Source organism: Hydra vulgaris, chromosome 02 (genome assembly GCF_038396675.1).
Source record: "Hydra vulgaris chromosome 02, alternate assembly HydraT2T_AEP".
In the NCBI taxonomy this organism is placed as follows: Eukaryota; Metazoa; Cnidaria; class Hydrozoa; order Anthoathecata; family Hydridae; genus Hydra; species Hydra vulgaris.
The window spans coordinates 33,830,373-33,854,926 of record NC_088921.1 but is presented as its reverse complement, the minus strand read 5'-3'; the positions used below and the strand labels follow the sequence as shown (position 1 = coordinate 33,854,926).

Below are 24,554 nucleotides of genomic sequence, written 5' to 3'. Positions count from 1 at the left end.
TTAATATGTAATATTTCAAATCTTGATAAATTTGAAGGGTATTTTGCATACTTATTTACTATTCTTGCTTTAGTTTATTTAAACTGTTTGTTTGACTTTATTAATAGTTATTTGATTTTAAATTAGTTTACCTTATGTTTATACAGTTATACAGTTATGTTTATACAGTTATGTTTATACAGTTATACAGTTCCTAAAAATTATATTTGCATTATTGAGGTTGAAATACTAGTTTCTTGTAACCGTTACTTGTTTATAGAAGGTATATATGAGATTTTTAAATTATTTGAAATTTTTTAGGTTTATATAATTTCATTATTTTTTTACATTGTTTATAATGTTAATAATTTTTAATAAATTGTTATATATTATTTGTTTATTATATATTTATTTGTTTGTTTAGGCAAATTTAGCTGAAACTATAATACAGCAATACAGCTTGCAAAAAGAGTACTGCAAGTACTCTTTTTGCAAGCTACAAAACTTGCTGTATAATATTTTTGATAGACGGCTCTGGCTTACCTTCATGTGGTGTCTATTGTTAAAAATGATTTATTTAGTTTCTATATTGGAATTTTAAATAATATCATTTACTAAAAGCCAAGACATAAATTTATTATATTTTGTACATTAAAAATTTATATTTTGTACTTTAAAAATATTATTTTTAAAATTAGTTTTATCTTTGGTTTATTTTTAGGGTGGATACTCCAACTTTCATCTTGTAATGTGGTAAAGATTATATTGTGGTAAAGATTTGTAAAGTTATGTCTCTCTTTTTAAATAAACACAATTTAAAAACATTTATTGACATTTTTTTCAAGTTTGAATAAAAAGGGAGAGGTGGGGGGAGGGTGTTGGGCGTGGCACACGCCCCTTCCCTAACTAACATATTAAAATAATTTAAATACTTATTTCTCTTTTTCCACCAAACTCAATTTATAGCCTTTTTTCAAATAATTAAAAAACTTTTTTTTTAGGTTGAAGGCTGGGCAGGAAGGGGCGTCGGACATGGCACATGTCCCGCCCCTAATGTCAATTTATACACCACTTGCATATGCTGTAAAGTAAGAAAATATAATTTAAACTTTTTTAACACAAATTATATTCAGTGTTTTTTAGGTTAAAGTATTTATAAGAATGTTACATTTCACTTGGCGGGTGTTAAAACGTAACAAAGACATCCACCCTTTAATCTAAAATAGACCTCTAATATTTGAAAATGGAATTGAAGCAAATTAGAACAACTTTTTGTGTTTAAAGATAACATATTTTATCAGGAAAACACTCTTTCGTGTGAAAAACTTGTATTTTTTTAAAGGTATGATGGTGTTCCGGTACCCCCTCTGGCCCTCTAGACACCCTTTTTATCTAGAGAGTTATATGAAATTGTAGCCTACTCTTACATCTATCTTTTGATACCAAGATATAGGCTTTTGGATAAGATTTGACAAAGTTATAACAATTTAAGTGAAAAAAAAAAAAATTTTGGAACCAGTTTCTTCAATAAATCCATATATCGAAAATTTGCTACTAAAAACGTCATAACTTTTGTTTAAATTGATCGTTTTTAACAATTTTTTCACCTTTAAAATACTGTACTGAAGGGCTTTCTTATGATATATAACATTCTAGGATATGCTCAATCTAAAAAAATCAGTCCACGTACCTAATATATATATATATATATATATATATATATATATATATATATATATATATATATATATATATATATATATATATATATATATATATATATATACATATATATATATATATATATATACATATAACCTTCCTCTTTAAACAGAAAATGTATGGCATATGCCATACATTATATGGCATACGAAGAAGCTGAGCATTACCAAATAACCTAACCAAGTGTTGTTTATATCCAGGATAAAGTAACCATAATTTTTTGGCACGTTTAACAGATAATAATCTTTTTTCAGAAATTAAAATCAAATCGTCAGAAAAACCATCAAAGTGAATATAACATGCATTCATTTTGTTCAACTAGAAAAAAATTTGTATACTAACATTTATGAGATTTTTATTTTACAGAACTGTTTTCTTCACCAAAAAATCGTTAATATCTTTTGTAAAAAACGTTCTGCAAAATATTTTATAAGAAACCGAATGAAATTGATAGCACACGATAGACACAATAATGGGTCACTTTGGGGGTCTATACTGGCCGCTTGGGACACTTTTAGAGTGGGATCTTTTTATTTTAGATTCTATGATACTTAAAACGCAAGTTGGTCCTTTTAGAACTTAGTTACTCAATGTGTCTAACGAAAGTGATTGAATTTCATGCCACAGACGCCGGCCTATTTCGGCAGATTACAATCATAACAAATTCAAAACACACTATCTAAAACTTCGTGTAGATGTACACGAAGATACTGGGTTTTGTTATTGTTCTTTTTATTTACCAGAATAAAATGTTGTAGTTGTTGTGTGGTAACTCCTGATATAATTGGCTGTTTCCAAAGAGGATATTACATAAAAATTCTGCATGAGTTGGTATCAAAGAGTATATAAAAAAGTAAACTTTGATAAAAATGTTGGTTACTGTGTTTTCACGTTGTAGAACTGGTGTGACAGTGTGGTTAACATGCTCACGAAGTTCATTTTGTAAGCTTTTCCAGACCTACATGGAAGCAATTTGAAAAATCAATACTTCACAGACTCAGATTGATCATATAAGATTAACTTTTAAGAAAAAGGTGTTGTAGATGAGTGGAAAAGAGAAAATAAAATTGTTGCTATGGACGTTGCTAAGATGATTATTTTTGACAATGATCAAATAAAAGAAATAGATATACTTATGTGTTTTTTTTTCGAAAATTTTGATTCAGAATCAGATTCCTCGTTAATTTTTATACTTGAAACATGAAAAACCAAAAATTTCAAAAAAATTATTTTTTTGCTATTTTGACAGGGGTGAGCCCCCTTAAGTATTACTATAAATAGGATATATTTATATATTATTTATAATACAATAAAACATAAGTGTAAATATAAATATTACTATAGTTACACTGCAACTTATTATACAACATGTTTAAAATTCCTCAGCAAAATTTAAAATTTCGTATTTTACCACCTAATCTTTATGACGTCATAACTTTTTTTTCCCAAAATAAAAAAAAATAAGTTATTAAGTTTATTAAAAATAAGCTTTTCAACAATATATAACACGTCTTTATAATAATTTGTTCTAGGTTGACCCTTTTTTTGGTGAAATTCGACAGGACCATATATTGACAATTTCCGTTAAGTGTAAAGAATAAAAGACAATACATCAAATTTCCTTAAACATGAAAGAAATTTAGTTTAATAAAAGAGTGCATATATTAAATTATAAACTCAATTTTAAAATTTTTCATATAAAACTTAAATGAATTTACTGATTTTACCATGCCAAAGTAGTTTGTTTTTAAAACTGTTCTATATCTTATGCCTTTGATATGTTATGTTGTATTCTTTGTATTTAGTTATTTTACGAGGCAGAGTGTATGCAAACCTCTCATTTGATCTAATGGAATAGTGGTTGTTTTGATTCATTTTAGGTGCTAAACTAACAAAACTACTATTATTAAACGCATAACTTACATAACTTATTATTATTTACTATTAATAAAACTTGTGGTAATTTAACTAAAAAAATAAGAAATGAAAAACTGTTTTTGAAAAAAATCATTCCTAATGTATTTTTTGACTTTGCTTGACAAGTTGGTTGTTGTATAAGCTGCTTTTAGCATAAGGTTTATGTCTTAAGGGGTAAGTTTTTTGATTATTCTTTTCTTTACCTCTCTTTTTTCTAGTGTTGCTATCAACTTCGACTAAATCGAATATAGTCAATTAGTCAAAAATCAAAATCATTTGTTTTTGAAAAATCAAATAGTTGATTTATTTGACTATTTATTTCTTTTAAATAATAATTTTATTATTTTTAGATAATTTTAATTATTTCTTGTTGATGTATCGTCAAAAACAGTGTTCTAGAACGTTTTTTTTGTACTTTTTCTCCTGGTCAACAAAATGATCAAATCATTTTGAAAAAATGGTTAGTATATTATATCTGCGCACTTTCAAGGTTTATGAAGAAGGCATCAACACTGTACAATTAAAACTAGACGAACAAATAGATAAATTTACGAACAAATAAAACCATCAGAGCCAACTGTTTCATTTTTTTTTTCTAGTTTCCTGGTATTTTTAGGTCATTTTTAACTGCATACTGATATGCAACTTTTTTTTTTACATCAACAGATAAAAGCATAACAGATTGAAGAAGATATATGAAAAGTTAATCTACCTGTGCCTTATAAAAAATATTCTTACGTTGTTTGCCAAAATATAAGCTATATAAAAAAGTTATTATTGTGCAGCAGCTCGCAGTGACAAACTGCCAGATTTCACAGTCATCTTTAACAATCTAGGTAAACTTCCAAGTCAAATCAGTAATATATTTTTTCTATAACAAAAAGCATATAAGTATAAAGTTAACATTGAAGTCTTATCATGAGCATCAACAGAGTTTGTCTCTTCACTTGCTTTATTACAAAAAAGATAATTTTAAAACTAAAAATTCAGTAAACTAAAATTAGGATGGAATTTTTCCCAAACCTCCTCATTACTAGTAGTTATTAAAAATCTTTATTTTATATAGTTTTTTAACCACTAAACATTACTAAACATTTTTCTTAATCAAATAAATGACACGTTAATGATAAATTAAAAACTAGACATAAAAATATATGCAAGCAATAAATAAATATCTACCATTAATAATGTCATCGAAGCTTAATAGACTTTCATATATTTACAAATATTTAAACTTAAAAAAAAACTTGTTTTGAAACTCAAAAGCACAATAATACAGCTATTGTAAACTTTTCACATTTATCACAGTTATAAAGAACTTTTGCGTTATATGCTGAGATAATGCCATATGCTTTATTTTTAAGAATTAAGGGTTAAAGTTAGGGTAAGAGTTAGGGCTAGAGTTAGTGTTAGAGTTTGTGTTAGAGTTATGGTTAGAGTTAGGGTTAGAGTTAGGGTTTGAGTTAGCGTATTTTAGGGATTTCAAAGCTGTATTGCTAACACTATAAATCTTTTTAATTTAAACAAAATCAAAAAAAAATAAAAAGTTATGTTTGAAAAACATAATTTTTAAAGCGTATAAGAAGTTATGTTTGAAAAACATAATTTTTAAAGCGTATAAGAAGTTATTTTTAAAGCGTATAAGAAGTTACATTAATAAATGTAACAGCAAATTCAAGTTTTATTGTTAAAACTGTCCATACACAGTTTTTCTGTATTCACTTCAACTACAAAAATAATTGGCTATATCTATGATGTTCAGTTAAATTTTGTTGCGTGTATTTAACAGTATACATAAGTTTTGTCGTGCTTGATTCATGGTGCTTCTTGACCAGGTTTTTATTCATTTTTCACAATTCGCTACCTTTTTCTTGTTTTCCTAATTTATATAATTTGCAATCTTTTAAGTCCTCTATTAATCGTTATTTTGCTTTATAAACTTCATCTTTTCTCCTCCAGTAACTTCCAACTCTAATAGTGGTTGCTTGCAGCTCTCTTGCAATTTGCAAGGCTCTCTTGCAAGTGCTTTGTGATAAGACCGATAGGTCTTCTTGGAGCACCTTAATAACAAAACAAAAAAAAACAGTAGCGTTTGTTGCTAGTATCAAAAACATAAGTTTAATTAGTTGCCTGATTTTTGAGAATGATTCCGTTTCAACTTCGATTGACTCTCTGTAAAACATAATACATACAAATAGGCGTTATTAACATACAAATACGCATTGCAGTGTTTGTGTATTATTGAATTTGTGATACAGATTAATTAAAATTAATAAAATAAATGATAACGAGGCTTATTGTGTATCCATTTATATCTTACCTGAAAAATTACTCAATTTTTGAAAAGTGTCTAATGATTGAGTAGTAGATTCATGCATTACTTGAAACTAGACATGAAGAATTGAAGCATTTAAATCTGTTTCAAAGAAAGAAAGGACTTCTTTTTTTATTGAGCTACCTTCAGATGAAACATTTATAAGTACTGGTTCTATCTTTTGAGACATTGAACATCTTTATTGTTTAAATCTTAAACCACTAACTGTTACTTCATCAATTAATTATTCTTGAAAAAATCAAAACTAGAACTCTCAGGTACTACTGATGCAGAAGCCCTAATCTTAAAACAGTGCTGTACTTTGCAATAAAGATGCAAAGTCTTTTTCAGTTGAAGCAATTCTTTTAGATTTCGAGACAATTCCAGAATAACTCAATTGAATTTTTAGACCAGATTGATTTTAATGTAGTTAAATTTCTTTTAACAACTTTTTGACCTTTACAAGCCGAAAGTATTGACTTTCGGAATTTTAAGGAACTCTAATTTGTCTTCGTGTTGCCTTTACTCATGCAATCCACAACTTCTTCTGTCAACTGCTTTCTTGCTCTTTAGCTCTATTCTTTGTTTTCTAGTAATTTTCAACTGAATAGCGATTGATTCAGGCCTTTTTGGGATTGAATTAAATTTTTTTTTTAAAGTTATCATTATAACGATCATTTAAATGATAATAGTTTCATTTTAAGGATCATGATTTGCTAGCTAATTTATAAGCTAGGAAATGAGGAAATATATTAGATATTTTATCTTTATTTAAATTTATCAGTAGTTAGGTCGGTGTTTAGTAATTAGGTCGGAAAGGAGGAATTTCATCTTCTTATATTCATATATTCATTTTAGTTTAAAAATAAAACTGGAAAGTATTAGTTCAAAATAGCTGAATCGTATACTATTGCTTAAAATTGACAGAAACAATACATCTTTTGAAAATACTAAAACTGTAATCAACCTTATTAGAACCAAAATTAATTTCAATAAAAACACAGAGGAGACATAAAATATTTTGGGAGAGGAAGCATGGCAGAACCAAGAATAAATTTGAGCTTCATGGAAAAATTGGCTAGATGGCTCATAATGGAAAAGTTTATTCAAGTGTAAAAGTCATAATGGAAAAGTTTATTCAAGCTTCAAGTGAAAATAGTAATAAAAAAGAAAGATCTACTAAAGATTATTCTGAAACAAGTGGTAGAACTAGACAAAGAATTGCAAACAATTCTGTAGATCTAACAAAAGGTTCAATGGATAGGGTATTATTAGTAGCTTTCGTATTTTTTATTTTTTTATTTGTATTGTGTTTTAAATCAGAGTTGGATATAAAAGATGTTGAAACATGGCCTTTAGCAAGCAACATGCTTGGAAATATTGGATTTACACTAATGAGTACCATAGCACATACATTTAACTCACTGTCAGTTGAAACAAGGCACAAATATAATGGAATTTAATAATAACAACAGTAGTCGTTGTTATTAAATTCTTATTTTCTTCTTAAATTTATTTTTAAACTTTTTTTCTAAATTAAATTTTTAATTCAGTAAAAGTTATTATTAATCGGTAAATAAATAATTGAAAAGAACATAGATGCAACAAAGCCAGTGTTATCAATTAAATCAAAACCAAATGAAGACTGAAAAAAGTCTTTAAAGTTTTTAAAGAAAATAATTAGCAATTGACAAATTGACATTTTCTGAATCCCACTAATCCGGTCGATTCAGAAAATGAAAGCTGATTGCTGTCCTGATCCAGAAGTTATTTCAACTACTTATTCTTCTATTAGAGTAAAACTTAAAGCATTTATAAAACATACATCTGAGAATTTTTAAAATGAACAAAAGGAAAATTTTGAAGCACATAGAAAAGACATGCAGTTTGGCAAGTTTGTACTTTTTTGTACCTTTTTACCAATTTGCCTCAAATAAAAATATTTATGACGCATTTGGACACAAGGTGGACATGCCAAGTCTGAAGGTGCAGGAACCAGCACGGCAGACAATGTTTGTCGAAAGGCAATTTCAAATATGGCAATGTTAAGTAAAGTTCTCGATATAGATAACAAAAATTGAAAATAAGATTTAGCAATATTCTTATCGTATCGATATTCGTGTCGATACAATCAATTGCAATAATTCTATGGATCCTACTAAATTTGCAAACTAATGTAGCAAATCATGCAAAAAAAAATGTTCAAAAAAATCCAAACCATTCAATATATTTAGGCAAGAAATGAATACTTCTGGCCCAATTATTAGTTCCTTATCTTTAGCTAAAATAATAAACTATAAGTCAAAGACTTCCTAGTTTATTTATCAAGAAAATAACACAACAACTAGAACAAGAATTGACACGGACAAGATAATGGATGATTTGAAAAGATCTGATGAAATCATCATGATGTCGGTATAGAAAAAATCACTGAAAAGGAGGAATTGAAACATAAAAAGTAGATGATGATTAAGACTGAATATTATTAATTGAATATTAATATGTATTTAAATGTAATGACGTAAGAAATAAAAAAAATTTAAATTTTTTAACTTTTTTTTTTTTTAAGTTTTTAACGAAAAATTACTTAATTTTCAATTTTCAGATTAAATTTCTCTGCTTTACATAATTCAAACTTGATAAATTTTTTTTCTAGAAGTAAAATCTCATATTTAAATTTAATATACTTATTTAAAAAAGTTAAATCTTAAAAAGAAAATAATAATTTTATTTCATAAAACATTTCCACATTTTGGAAATAATGTAAATTTTCAACTTTAAGGCCTAATTTTTCATTTAAATCTAAGCCAAGTTTAATAATATTTTTCATGGAAATCAACTATAGTATAAATTTCAAAATAACACTGAAACTTTTAACTTTCAAAAAGGATTTTATTTACGGCCACACGATAGCGTCACTAGGCAATGCAAGTTGTAACGAGTTCAATACTACATCGAATTGATTTCTATACAAAGAGTTATCTTTTTAATTGAAACAGTAGCGTAGAATCAGTGCGTTTACAATTATTTGTATTTTACTTCGTTTCTAAATATCTAAACAAAAAAATTGTTTTAAATATTTAAAAATGAAAAATTTTTAAAACATTTTCAAATTTTTCAATAATATGTTTAATTTAGAGGCGCATCAAACAAAAAAGAGAATGTGGGGTGGGCGGGTGGTTTATAGCTCCAAGCCCCTTATTGTCTACGCCCATATCCCATCTCTCCCCATTTTGCCTTTAAAAAGCTTTATGCTCTATGATTTATGTAGACCGGACAAACTTATAACCCGGTAACACGACAACTTATAACCTAGACTACTTAGTTTAACCAGGATCAAAGAACTTCAAATAAAAACTTTTAAAAGCTAAACTTGTTAAAATTATCTTTTATTTGTATCTTTTTATATCGTATTTATACTTAAATCAAATTAATAAAATAAAAAATTATAATTAAACACTTTTTAAATTTAAAATCAGTTTAATATTTTAATTAGAGACAACATTGTTTTAGTATCTTATTTTTTACCAGATTAAGAAAGCAAAGATTTTGCTTTGCAATGTTTTCCGAAAATTATATAAAACAAAAAAGTTATTAACGGCAAGAAATTATACATATCACGTTCGAGAAAATTTAAAAATTACAATTACAAGAAAAAATAAAAATGTTGTTACGTTGAAGATAAAACTTAAGATATGAAAACCGAAAATTTGGATGAGGATATGTTATTTAATCTTCGGAGAGAAGAGGTTTTGTCGGAATTCCACGATCCATTTATAATCACTGGATACCGAAAACCATTTTTGTCATTTAAAAACTGTGTTAAAAGCTCAGTAATGTTTTCTTGCAACGAATCTTTCAATATTTTATCTCATTTTGTATCTTTCGTATTTTTTATTTTTTTATTTGTATTGTGTTTTAAATCAGAGTTGGATATAAAAGATGTTGAAACATGGCCTTTAGCAAGCAACATGCTTGGAAATATTGGATTTACACTAATGAGTACCATAGCACATACATTTAACTCACTGTCAGTTGAAACAAGGCACAAATGTTTTTATTTGGACTATGCGGCAATATCAATATATGCATTTTGTTCCGGGCAAGCAACTTTTTTCTACGCAAGTGCTTTCTTTTCAGACAATATTTTTTTAAATAACTCATATCTCTTTCACATTGTTGGCGCACTTATCTCAATTACTTCTACTTTATTAAATTGCTTTTCAAGAATGAAATGGCAGTCAAAAAAGTATATAATAAGAACACTTACATATATTTGTGCATACATATGGAATTTCCTACCGTACGGCTACCGTCTTCTAACTTGTACCAATAGATTAGATTGTGATAAAAGTGGTTTAAAATTAGCTATATTAAACTCAACTCTCTTTTTAATGGCAGGTATATTAAACGTTACAAAAATTCCTGAACGTTTTTATCCTGGAAAGTTTGATTGTTGCGGACAAAGTCATAACCTAATGCACATTTTTTTATCAGTTGGGTCTTACTTACAGCTACAGTTTATAAGAATTGAAATGTCTCGAGGTTTTCAATCAAAGAAAGATTACTTTTATTCCCTACTAGCAACTATTTTTGTGATTAATGTGAATTTATTAGTTGCAATTCTTTTTCCAACAAAATACAAGTCAGGAAATGTGGTTCAGCCAAAGAAATCAAAATAATTAAAAACCTTTAAATTCATCCTCAGTCATTAACAGTTTTTATGACATCTTAACATTTTTGTTTTAAAATTACATGTAATGTATATAGATATGAATAAACTATACATATGTATATGTATTTGTGTGTGTTTATATATATATATATATATATATATATATATATATATATATATATATATATATATATATATATATATATATATATATATATATATATATATATATATATATATATATTGTTTGCAAAGAAAAATTACTAAACTTTTTATTTATTTATAATTACTAAAAAAGATAAATCACTATTTGTTTTAAATAATCAAAAATATTAAAAAACGGTACTAACATATAAAGTTAGGGGAATTCCTTTAGGCTACACTAAAGGAATTTCCCTAATACAAATTATTATTAAACTAGTAGGAACAGTAAGTTTGTATTAATATAAAGAAAAGTCAAAATAAGTCAAAGCAAATGTTCAAGTTGTTGGTCGTTAAATTCAATACATTTTGACCAACGATCAGTAAACAAATAACATACAGTTTTACATAACTCAGGTAAAATTTCTCTAAAAGCCTCTGTTATGCGCAGTTTCAACTCATCCAAGTATTGGATGAGTTGAAGTTGCGTGGCGTGAGATCGGGGGATCTTGCAGGCCACTCCCAGAAAATTCTGTGGCGCCCAATCCACCTGTTTGGAAGATTAAAATCTAGCCAATCTCGAACTACCAAAACATAATGTGGCCGAGCGCCATCCTGTTGTAATATAAATTCTTACTTTTGTTAATTATTAAGTGAAGGCCATAGATAGTCTGACAGCATTGAAAGATAGCTTTGAGCTGTTGCAATCCCTTCAAAAAAGAAAGAACCAATTAAATCGTTGACATTTAAACCTGCCTATACACACAAAATTGGACTGTTGACACCTTTTTCCACAATGTTATGGGGATTTTCAGTGCTCTAATAAATACTGTTGTGTCGATTAACAGAGCTATCTAATTTGAAAACTGCTTCATCTGACCAAGTTATTGAATCAAGAATGTCATAACTTTGTTCACAAATTGCTAGCATTCTTTCGCAAAATTTGACACGTCGATCATAGTCATCTTCATTTAGTTTATGAGCTAGACTAGGAATATAAGACCTTAGTTTCAGCTTATTGAGAATGCGGCGTAATGATGAACAACTTATTTGGAGTTGCAATGAACCACGATGTTTGATGTGGTTAGACAATCTTGAAAATGTTGTTTGACTTCTTTTTTAGCATCTATGGTCGCGCTGACTGGGCGTCCTGTTCTTTTAGCATCCATTACTGTTCCAGTTTTCTCAAACTTGGCTACTAATTAACAAATACATAATAATGAAGGAGCTCCAATTTTAAATTCTTTACGCTAAATACGTTTAATTGAGACTGGAAATTGTAACAAATAATGATTCTTTACAATCCACATTCTTTGTTCCAACGAATAGCGGTTTCCACTCATTGTCTAAAAATAGAAATTAATAATGAGTGGCATTTTTATAAACTTATTTATATATATTAAAAAACTCATACAATGTGATTGGCTAATTTTATTTTTGTCTGTTACTATAATCATTGTTTTTCAGTAACCTACTTATGGCCCACTCTGTTTGTAAAGTTGTTTAATATTAAAGAAATAGATTTGTATCATCTCCAAACATAATTGGATTTAACTGTACTGGCACATTATCTAAGTTATTTATATGAACTAAGAATAAGAGAGAAACAAGTATTACAAAAAAAAATACAATAGGGAAGTATATTCTTATTTAAAACATGTTATTTTCTATTTGTGACGTAACTTATATTAAAACATGTTATTTTCTATTTGTGACCCATATATATATTTATTTTATCAAAATTCACCTACTCAAGATTACAAAGGGAGAATTTGAACCTCGAACCTTTTGACTGTCTACTGCAAGTCTACTATCGCAATTTTTATTCGGCTTTAGCTCGGTTTTAGAATATTATTCACTGTTTTATCGGTAGATTAGCGAGTGTTTTTGTTTTTATTTCGACTACTTTCAGCCACGCCATGTATAATTTTTTTAATTATTTTGTTTTTAAAATACTATTTTCAATAAAATTCCAAAATGATCTAACTTTACCAGCAGGTGGTTGGTACAAACATACAATTATTCTTATAACAAAACTTTCATAGTTATTTGCGACACATAGTTGCTTTTATGGTGATCAAAATTCATACAAAAACATAGACCTGAAATCCAAAGGAGAGTTCTCCAATTTGATGTTGAAGTGTAAAAAATTACAATAAAAAACGCTAATATTCGCCGTTTTTTAAAAACGTTTTACACCAAAGTTAACATTTAGAAATCGATCGTTTAGAAAATCTTTTAGAAAATATTTAAAGGGATTGGCGCGATTAAATGTACATGCATTGATTTACAAATAGGGTTTTGCGCAATGAGATGCACATGGTTTGGGTGAGTGCTTGGGTTTTGGTCTGAGATCAATCATTTATTGATGCGTTATGCATTTTTAAACAGTTTTACTTCAAAGTGTTAAAAGAAACAAGGCTTTTTTGAAGTTATCTTTGGATTTTATCATAACCTAATAACGACTTAATAATGAAATAGATGGCGATAATTAGCGATTTTTAGTGTAATTTTTTCAACTTCAACATCAAATTAGAGCATTTTCTGTTGCTTTTCAGACATATTGTTATACGATTTTTAATCAGCATAAAATTCTCTACCATAATCAGTAGTAAAGATAAGGTGGGGGGGGGGGGAGGGATGGGTGTTAGAGATTTAAATTAGCACCACTTTTTTATATATTAAGAAAACACTCAACATAGCAGAATAAATTGGTAACTCCAGATATATAATAACTAATAACACAAACGCAGATCGAATGTGGTGATATCATCAGTTACTTCTGATAATACAAATATCGATTTAACTTTAACCATTTCTGACATTTTTATTTTAGACGTTGATTTAAACAGACTTTCGATTGTGGAGGAATAAATGTTCAGATTTAATAAGTTATGTTTCTACAACTGAAAAAGATGCCGTTTTCAAGATTACAGATTATGAAAATGAAATGAAAAAATCAAGCAAATTGTTTAAAAATTATAAAAGGTCTTTAAGATGGATCGAAAAAGACAAAACAATAATTACCAAAGCATCTGAGCATCGGGTGAGCTTACAAATTAAACTAAATAAAGATGGTCACAAAGTTAGCAGAAGTACTGTTTACATTTTGTTGACTTAAAAAATAAGTGCTTTATTTAAAAAAAAAAAATTCACGTCACAAGTTTGCTAGTCAAACTCAGATTACAAAACTACAACCATGCAAAACATATTGGTAGTCAGTTCTATAAAACAATTATTAAATGTTTAAAGAAGTTTTTTTTCAACGCTTGGTCCGGACGTTGTGTGTTTTATCAAAAAAGGTGATAAACTTAGAGTCTCGGACAGACTAATAAGCAAATCCTATCTACTTCGCGAAACTCCTGTTAATTGATCGAAATTGCATTCTAGGATGTCCTGCCGGACCTCTTCCGCAACTAACACAAATAGTTTTTTTTTAATTAATCAACTTTGTTGCTAATCTCAATTTTGTATTAAAGATATCACATTCGTAACATTAAGATACATCAGTTTTGTTAAAATTACCATTAGAATGTTTCAATAAGAACAAATAATGGGGAAAAAACATTTTGTAGAACAAAAAAAGTTTTGTAGAACATAAAGTTAGTGTAATTTTTTCAGAACATAAAATTATTTTATTAAAAATAAAAGTTATTAACATTATACATTAACAAAAGTTATTAATATTATACATTATAACATAAATAAGTCTCATTACAAATAAATTGAAATTCTCATTACATTGAAAGTCTCATTACAAATAAATTGAAAAAATAATATCATAATATATCAAAGGGCAATACGTACAATATTTTTGAATTTGCAATTTGACTTATGGGGTGGGCTTTTGTTCTTATTTAAAAATTTTATGAAATAAAAAATTCTTGTAATAACAAAAAACAGAACAATGTTTTTTTCAAATAAAGCGCATGTTCTTTATGTTGATTGTGCAAAAACTGAAAATGACTTTTTTTTTTAATTTTATTGATGAGAATCTTGGCCAGTCCATCTCTTTCAAGATATTTATCAATAAATTTCATAAAAGTTGTTTCATTTTCACAAACTAGTGACATAAAAGCTGATGGATTGTCAGCTGAACTAAGAAAGAGTACATCTGCACACCTATGACATAACTTAACCTAACTTGAATAAGCCATCCAGCCATATGTAAAAGGGCTTGATCCTTTGGTTGCATTAAAATTTTTCCAGTAAACCTATAAAATGATCCTGGATGAAAATAAGATATTCCTTTAGGTATGTTATTTTCTGTTTCATAAATTCCACAATTAGTGGTTGTTTGAGTACAACACTTCATAAAATCATTTAGATTGAAACCTGTCTCAAAACTTGAATCCTTTATACAGTTGCTATTGGATTTGCTTTTTTCTATAGATAAAAGTAATAAAGCGTTTCTATTGGCAGCTCGAAATTATCTAACATTTGGACGGTCATTTCAACCACCTTTGCTTCGAATAATGGAAAAAAAATTCTCAATGCAGTCCTGATTAAAACGAGAAGTACAAACAAACTGAAAACCTTCAGAAAATAGCTCTCTACTTAAGGTTAGAACACTATTAATTGTGACACTTAAACCCCAATGACATGACATACTTGCTTGACACTTCTAACATTACAAAATTTCCATTTCTCATTTCTCAATCCAATGCTTTAACTCTTCCAACTGAGAAATACTTTCTCCTTTTAAAGTTAGAGCACAATGAGCTGGTTTATCTGCATATAGTTTATATGAACTCAATATATCGAATAAAGTATTCATGCGTTCAACAAATCTTGCTGTTGGTAATACACTTAAAGGAAGTAAGTTTGCATTAGAGCAGCAATATAATGCAGAAGCAACTTGATTACTAAAAACTTGAGTGGCAAGTTTGACCTTCATAGATACAAATGGACCAGGATCTAAGTGTCTATCTGTTAGTTTTAGCGCTAGACGTTCAGAGTTTATTTTGTCTAAATTATACAGAGACTGGATGTGTTGGTAAGAAACAATTTTACTATTAATGTCAATGTTATGTCTTCATAAATTATTTCTGATACTTTTTACTAAATGCGGAGGATCAAAAATAACATGAATATTTTTATTATTGGAAGGATTAGGAAAGTATGGTAAATTTTTGGAAAACCTAAGCAAACGTAAGGCAGCAATATTAGTAGATCCTTGATAGCAAACTGCACATCTAATGTGTAAACCAGTTTCTTGAACCTTAGAAATGGTTTCAGGTAGTAAAGAAACCAAGTCAGCTGTTGATACTGTTGAATTATTATAAAAATAAGCTATTGGTTGTTTCGATTTATTTGCCAAGCCTCCAACCATAATTACAAGAGCCTGATTTAAAAGTTTTCCATTTTTCATACCGTAAATCTTGTAAGAACTTCTATCATACTCTAAATGCTGCTTTAATGACATTTCATCCATAACAAGACTGACATTATGATCAAGTGGATTGTTTTCTTTATTAACGTAACTTTAATAAAGAAAAAAATCGAGTAGAAAACCCTTCTTGAAGATCTGAAAATACGCGGGACAAAAATAATAATAAACAGGTTTGACTTGGTAAACAGAATATTGTTTGCAAGACATTAAAAGTTTGACGACTATGAAACAAAATCCGCAAAGCCAAAACTTTGTCACAGACTGCCCAACGTTTTCCTTTATTGACTTGTTTACTCATTTCTAATTGGCTTCTAAAAAAACTAGCTTGTATAGGAGATAAGTTTTGACATTTTTTAAATTTCCGGGATAAATTTAAAATATGTTTTATAGACCCATCACAGTTTTTTTGGGTTTTTTGTTTGGATTTTAAATGTCGAACTTGTTTATGTAGTCTAGAATTTTTGACTCGCAATGTTAATAGTAACCTTTGAAGTTTGTTGAAATTTATTTCATTAGTAGACATTTTGTTCTCTAAATTACTATCTGAACTAACAGGTAATCAAACAAGTTGCTTTTTTGCAACCAACAAGTGGAGGAGGATTTGGGATGTTAAAAATAGTAGGAATCGCTGATTGTAACAAACGTTTTCCATCGTTATTTGTAGAATAATACATTGTATTTTCAAAAGGATTACTACACAAACAAAAGTTTTTGTTTAAAAATACAAAATCTTTTTTGTCTAAATCTTTCCTACGACAGTTGATGACCCACTGTTTACATCTAAAAATTAAACAATAAAAGAATATATTTTAAAATACTACAATAATAATTTTATAAACTTTTTATGAAAAAAAAGTTATTATAAATAATAAATGAATTAGCTTGTCTTTTTTCGTCTTTAGAAAAACGAAACAATGAAATATCTTTACAGTTTTTTCCACTTTTAATTCCACAGCAGCACAAAATGATGGCATTGTTGTAACTTAGATCGAAATTCTTTTAGGTACATACAAAAATAAGTATTCGCTACTTTATATTATAAAATTCTGAGGTCCGGCAGGACATCCCAGAGTGCTTTGCGCTAAAATTACAACGAGATATATGAAATTATGCCTGACTGGATAGGCTTTGCTAACAAGCACCGCTACTCATGCAGGTTGAATATAAAGTTGCATTGCTCGACTGTAAATAGGTAACAGCTTTCCCACACCAGCTGCTTCTTCCCGTTTACGGGGAGAAAAACTTGATTTTAAAAGTATTTTTAAATAAGAATTTTATGACATTACATAAAATGCTAGTAAAAATCATAAATTTATTATTGTTTAGTTCTTGTATCAAAAATTATGAAATAATTGCTTCTTGAAGTGCATTGCAGCTGTGGGGTATGTAGCTGCAGTTTTTCAGGTTTAGATTTCATTGCAAAAAATAAAAATAAACTTTTGCTTTGCATTCGTTGGCTCAATGTATGTGTGCCAGCTGAGTAATGCAAATTGGTTGTGCTAATTGCCTGAAAATTAAACTCTAATGTTACATGGATTAACACAAACAATATTAATTTGACCGATTTAAAACAAGTAATTTAACAATGCCATCAGTTGAATGATTGAAACAGTTAATAAATGATTGAAAAGTTTTTTTAAACTTTTTTTTTGTAATGCCAATAATATTAGTCCAATATTTAGTGTAATGAGTGGAAAAAAATGTAAAAAAAACTTGTTATGAGATATGAATTAATTATATTCATTTTGGAATGTCATTGGGAAAAATTACTTTGTGCAATTAATAAAGTCTTGGTAGATCTTCGGAGAAAGCAAAAAGAGCTTTTTTGTGTAACTATTTTACTCTCAATGGCCTATGCAGAACTTTAATCTATCCATAATTCATAGGAAAACTCATAGTGTCCACATGCCTGAAATTTCACAAGTGTTAAAGAGTTTCCTGGAACGTCCTGGAAAACGACAGTTTTTTTCCCAAAATATCATGAAATATCCTGGAATCTTTATTTTTCTAAATAAAATTAAAAAACTACTATTAATATTGAAGTTAATTTAAATTTTAGTACATAAAAAAAATATAGTAATAGTTTTAATTTAACTTTTAACAAAAGATAAAATTCTATGATTTCTTATTTTTTCAAAAAGTTTTTTTGATTTTTATTATAGTGTTTTTATTTAAAAAAAAAATTTTTCACTTTGTTATATTTGAGATTATGTTGAATTTTAGATTTAGTATATAGAACAATAGTATTTAGTATTCATTTTGTTTTATTCTATTCTAATGATTTAAAACTATAAATAGAACTTTTAACTTTTAATTTTTAATAAAATTAAATTTTTCATTAACTTAAACTTTTCTGTATAAGTAAATTAAGTTAACCTAACGTTTTCTGACTTAAGATCGATTTCAAAAATTTATTAGTTAATTTGGGTCAAATTTAGAAAAGTATATTAGTCAGTTTAGTTGACAGTCAAGTTATTTAAAAAGTCAGTTTAGTTGACAGTCAAGTTATTTAAAAGTTGTAACAAATCTAATATTAAAATAATATTTTATTATTCAATAAATAGAGACAAAAAATATTAAAAATTTTGGAAATATTAATTTAATAGGATTTAAATGTCCTAGAAAATGTCACTCAATGTTAACACTTAAACTCGATTTTCTCGAGTTTAAGTGTTAACATTGTGTGGCCACCATAACATTGGAACAACACTAATACGTTTTCCAACAATTTTAGGAGAAATGCCATATTAATTTATGACATACAACAAGATCAGAGGATTCAAGATGGCAAGCATTCATTTAAGGTGAATGCTATTTATCATACTATTAACATAACAATATATCAACTAAATGTTACATTTCCAGGGTTATACTAAAAAGAATTTTTGCAATCAAATTCGTTAAATCATATTCTAATGATGTAAATGACAATCTCGGAGAAGATATTTGCTCATACCATAAAGAATTTCACGTGCAAATCTGATACTGTTCAGGATATTTTGCAACACTTAATTAAAGTGAAACGAATTGCTTCGATGCCATGTTTAGCAACTGCATGTTTTCTTTTTGTAACACATCCAGTGAATGCTGCATCGTGTGAATAATCATCTTCAAAACTTAAGATCATCAAACCTGCCTACGGTCTACAATCTATTCAAGAGCAACTTTCTGGATTGGCTTTACTAGCAACTTAAAACAAAAAAACTTTTGGACAAAGGAGAAAGTCGAGGGAGATTTTGCAAGTAAAAAATCACTTTTCTATAAACTTGTTGAATGAAATGTTCTTTTAGAAATGCTATTCTTTTTGATAATGGTAAAAAAAAAAAAAAAACATTTGCTGTGTGACTTAAGGCTGTATTATGTTTGTCATATTTTAAATAGAAATTTTAAAACAAAGCTTTGCGAACCTTATAGAGTTTCATTTGAGCGTTTGTTAGCTGATAAAAGCTTGCAAACTTAGGAGGTTCTGTTTAAAGAACGAATCATACGCTTTGTCTTTCACAATATCCCAAAAGTGAACTTTTTTGACAAAACTGATGTCATGGTTCTCAAAGTAGTGGGTCAGGGTTTTAGCGTAATGTAATGAGGCCAGGTCCGACCGAAATAAATAATTGTCATCAATATAATGAGCGTTGGTGAAAGGCACTAATCTTCCTTTGATACAATCCATTTCCTAGATAATTTCTTTGGCTGTTAGGATATTGGCAACGAAAAATGGTTAAGAAATACCTTTGCCAGAAGCGGCTTGTTAGAAAAGCACTTTGAGTTTAAGCGTGCGCTTTCGGCAATATTTAACGCTTAGTGAAGTCTTGTCTCTGTCACTAGAGTAGAAGGTGCTTTTTCCGTATACCGTTGAGTACAACAGCGTGAGATAAGACTCAAGTCAAGGATGATCAATTTTCCCCAAAATGTGATAAAGACAATTAATTCCAATCTTGATTCGCTCTTTCTGGCTCTTTTGTTTATCAAATATACTAGTCAAGCAACCACTATAAAGTTGAGAGTTACTAGAAAACAAAGAATAGAGTTAAAGAGCAAGGTAAAAAGAGAGAAACAAAGAATAGAGTTAAAGAGCAAAGTAAAGTTGTAAATTGTACGAGTCAAGAAAACATGAAGATGGGAGAGAGTTTCAAAGGGTTGAAGTGTGAGGAAAAAAACTATATGAATGATAGATTTTATAGCATGTAGGGTAACAATAAAAGAATGCAATTTTGCTGAATTGCTGAGCAGCGACCATGATAGCATTTGTAGAAAAGAGAAAGAGATACAATCTCATGACAATGAGCCCAAAAAAATCAGCCCAAATATGACAACAGTTGTTTAACAAAGAATAGTGCTAAAGACCACTTTCCTATTACCAAAGATACAATGATGAATAAGAGAATACGTAGAAAATGGAATCATGAGTAAGGTAATGACAAGCACGATAAAGAGAAGCAACCTTAGAAGATGCTAATTTTGCAATCAATTGTATATATGGTTTCAAAGAGAGGTCAGTAGTGAACGATAATCCAAGAAGACGTAAAGAAGAGGACTCAGTGACAGGGTTGCCAGAGGTAATTTTAGCTAGAGTTAAAATTTACAAACCACTGCAAATCCCAAGCTGTTACAGAAGTGAGATCAGATTCAAGATCTGTTCTTAGCAATCAAAAAGACATTTTGTCAAGACAGGAGTATACACAAACCACGTTAAATGTATGACTGTCAGGAACATCAATAATGTTTTGTAATGAAACAATACAAAAATAAGAATAGAAACTTGAGGTAACCCAGAAGTAACTTGAAATCAAAAAACGTGTTGGCCTTTGAGAAACTTTGAAACTTTAATAAAGCGGTCAGAAAGATTTGATAATCTCAAAAGTTTTCCCAGATACACCATATGAAGCATGCTAATGGAGAAGACCAGAATTTCAAACAAATAAAGTTTTCAATAAACAATGTTTATTGAAAATTTTAAACAACAATAGCTCTTGCCTCGTCGCCTTCAACTAATGCACGATATAATCTTTTAGTGACAGCAGTTAGCAAGTCAGCATAGAACGAGAAAATCAAACACCATATTGATTTTCAAAGAGTAAGTTATTAGATTTAGAATGAGATGTTAGAATATTGTTGATCAAAGACTCAATAACCTTGCTAATAATGGAGGGGTCAGTACGATCTCTAATGTTTTTAAAAATTGGAACAACAAATACCATTTTGAGAAATGACTTTAGCAACGGAAGCCGGAATGATTTCGATGTCTAACAATTAATTAAACTGTATAACTGGAATGGCAGGAAGAGTATAGCCATAAGATTCAATAGTCTAATTAGAAAAAGGTTCTTTGCAAACTGCCGTATTCTTGAGAATTTTAATGGATCAGACCCAAGAATTATGAGATGGAAAGATTAGGATAGATCGTATAGGAATGCATAAAAGACATACAATCTAACAAACAAACATACATTTATTTGCATATTTAGAGATAGCCTGTCTGAATGTAACCAGCATAGCAATACTTATAATACAATATTCTAACCAACATAGCAATACTTGATACATTTTATTACTTCGTAGATTTAAGCTTTTATGTAAAGATTAGAAAACATGTTTTTTGGAAGTGTGGGCACAAGGGTGTGCGTGATTTTATTAATTGTTTTTAAAAGATTTATTTTATTTTTTAAAAAAAGCAGAGTAAGTTATTTTTTTGTTTTTTTAATTTTATTTTTATCTAACTTAACTTTTTAAAAAAGGTTATATATACATATATATATATATATATATATATATATATATATATATATATATATATATATATATATATATATATATATATATATATATATATATATATATATATATATATATATATATGTATATATATATATATATATATATATATATATATATATATTTAAATAAGATTTTAAAATGTTATTTTATTCTGAGATATGAATGTTAAAATACTCAAGTGACCGTACCTTGGTAATATTAAGTTATACAAAGCCATAAGTTACACTGAGCGATCGTGTTACGTAAGCCCATAAACAGCTAGGCGGGCTAGCTCTTTGCTGACTGCACGGAGAATAATTCGATGTGGTAACTATAATGATAGCTAATCAAATTGAAGAAGTTGAACTGAACTAGGCAACTTTTATCCGTTTTCACAATGAAAGCGTTTGCGTTGACTGTAGCTTTGTGGGATGTTAAGGGGCGCAATATGCCAGCTAATGCTGCTCTCAGTTTTGTATTTTTAGATGGGCAGTTTTTGTCCATCCAAAAATATGGGTGTCTACATTTTTTTTGGATGTTGTTGACTCAATTCTGTTCTGGTGACTTTGGTGGCAAATGTGATAGAGATTGACCTGTAGTTTGCTGGATTGAGTCTGGAGCCTTTTTTTGACTGTGGCATTACGTTTGTATAAAACCACTCTTTTGAAACTACACTTTGATCCAACGATTTCTAAAAAGTGGCAATTGGGGCAGTCACTGCACTAACACATACTTTAAGCATAAAGGGCTGATATAGACACCTCCAGTTTATTTGTTTGCAAACTGAATTGTAATTAATGATAACGGGGGAGATTGAGGCGGTTGTACGTTTGATGAAGGGTGGTTGAGGTTGATCTTAGGGTTCAGGTGTAAATACGTCACTTCATAAAAATCACTACTAATAAAATACACTTCTTACATACCATTTTTAAATCAAAGTTGAGCGTTAATGTGAACAAACTATTTTATTACAAATTATAAGCTGTGTTTACAGTTTTTATTTTAAGCAAATGCAAACAAATGCAAGCTCATAATTCTATAAACTTGTGTTCTATAAAAATTTACATTTTAAAGTTTAATTTTAATTATGGTATGTTTACATTTTAAAATTTAGGACAACTATCTTCAAACACAAATAAAATTTAGAACAACTATTTTCAAACACAAATGAAATTTAGGACGACTATCTTCAAACACAAATGAAATTTATCTGAACCCTAAGATCAACCTCAACCACCCTTCATCAAACGTACAACCGCCTCAATCTCCCCCGTTATCATTAATTACAATTCAGTTTGCAAACAAATAAACTGGAGGTGTCTATATCAGCCCTTTATGCTTAGTGTGGCCGTGGCGTAGTGGTTAGAACGCTTGCTTTATAAGCAGGAGACCCAGGTTCGAAACGAGCTCTGGACATATTTTCGCGTCACGGTAAGGAAGGAGGCGTGAACTTCCTGGTTAAATGCACTTCCGCGGTGCTCTGTGACAAGACCGTTAGGACTTCTTGGGGCACCTAAAATAAAAAAAAATAAAAAAAAAAATAAAAAAAAAATATTTAAGAATTTTTTTAAACAAACACAAAAAAATCTTTCCATGAAATAGACTTTTTAAAGGTATTATTCCTATAGAGTTTAAAATCAAATAATATTATTCATATTTTCAATATCATTAATTTTAGGAGGAGGTTTCTTTAATGTTTACATTCACTTACTAAAATGATTAAAAAACGCGGTATAAATATGTAAACTACGTACAAATATGGTATAAATATATTACTACGGTTAAATATAATTTTTTAGATCCAGAATTTATCGTTTTAGAAGAAGATAATAAAGATAATCTCACTGTTAAATTATAAAGAAAAAAAAAGCAATTGAACTCTAAAAATCATTTGAATGCTGGTTGCATCAACATTATGACACGCTTAACTTTAAGGTGGTACTAGCCCGACAAATTTCAAAATTTTCAGATTTTTTTTTTTTCTAAATTTGAAAAAATAGAATTATTGTAGATTTCAAAAATGTATAGTTTTACTATGTTTTTAAGTAATTTAGTGACAGAAAATGTTAATTTGGTAATGTGATCTCAAAAAGAAGCCCTTAGCAACCGCATAGCAACAATAAACAATGCTTACTTTTGGGCTAACTTAAATTTCATCAAACAATAAATTTCTATTATTATTCTACATTTCATATATATCTCCTTTGCTTTATATCAATTTTGCAAATACGTTAATTCCATTAATAATATTAAATTGAATTGTATAGTGAGAAGGAAGTGAATTTATAACAGTATATCAATAACAGCTTGTTATGATTATTTTATTGAATTTATTGCATTTATTTTTCACATTTTACTGCTTTATTCTTAGATGGGAAATAAAAAAAATAGCAAAAGAATAAAAAGAAATTATTTTCATGGAAATCAACATAAAATGTCTGATCAACAAAACATTTCACCTGAAAGTGCTTCTTATTCAAATATGTTTAGTAGTACTAATAGTACAAGTGCTAAAAAGTTGAACAAAGCAGTTAATTGTATTGGCAGTTCAGCTAAAAACAAACAGACATCTAACGACCTTAATTTTTTTATATTTATACATTTTGGCATTATGAAAGATTTATTTGAGGAGTTCTCACGCTGTTCTGAGTGTAGCTCAC

General features: G+C 28.4%; 2 protein-coding genes across 2 annotated transcripts; one reads left to right on the top strand and one right to left on the bottom strand.

Moving 5' to 3' along the window:
• Positions 1-9,512: 9,512 nt before the first annotated feature.
• Positions 9,513-10,726, top strand: LOC105851018 (membrane progestin receptor gamma-A). The gene has a single exon (XM_065789848.1). The coding sequence runs from the start codon at positions 9,628-9,630 to the stop codon at positions 10,612-10,614; it is 987 nt and encodes a 328-aa protein (XP_065645920.1). The 5' UTR covers positions 9,513-9,627; the 3' UTR covers positions 10,615-10,726.
• A 4,670-nt stretch (positions 10,727-15,396) lies between these two features.
• Positions 15,397-16,182, bottom strand: LOC136076021 (uncharacterized). The gene is made up of 2 exons (XM_065789481.1): positions 15,804-16,182; positions 15,397-15,716 (listed from the first exon to the last, which is right to left on the bottom strand). The coding sequence occupies exons 1-2, from the start codon at positions 16,180-16,182 to the stop codon at positions 15,397-15,399; spliced, it is 699 nt and encodes a 232-aa protein (XP_065645553.1).
• Positions 16,183-24,554: the final 8,372 nt, after the last annotated feature.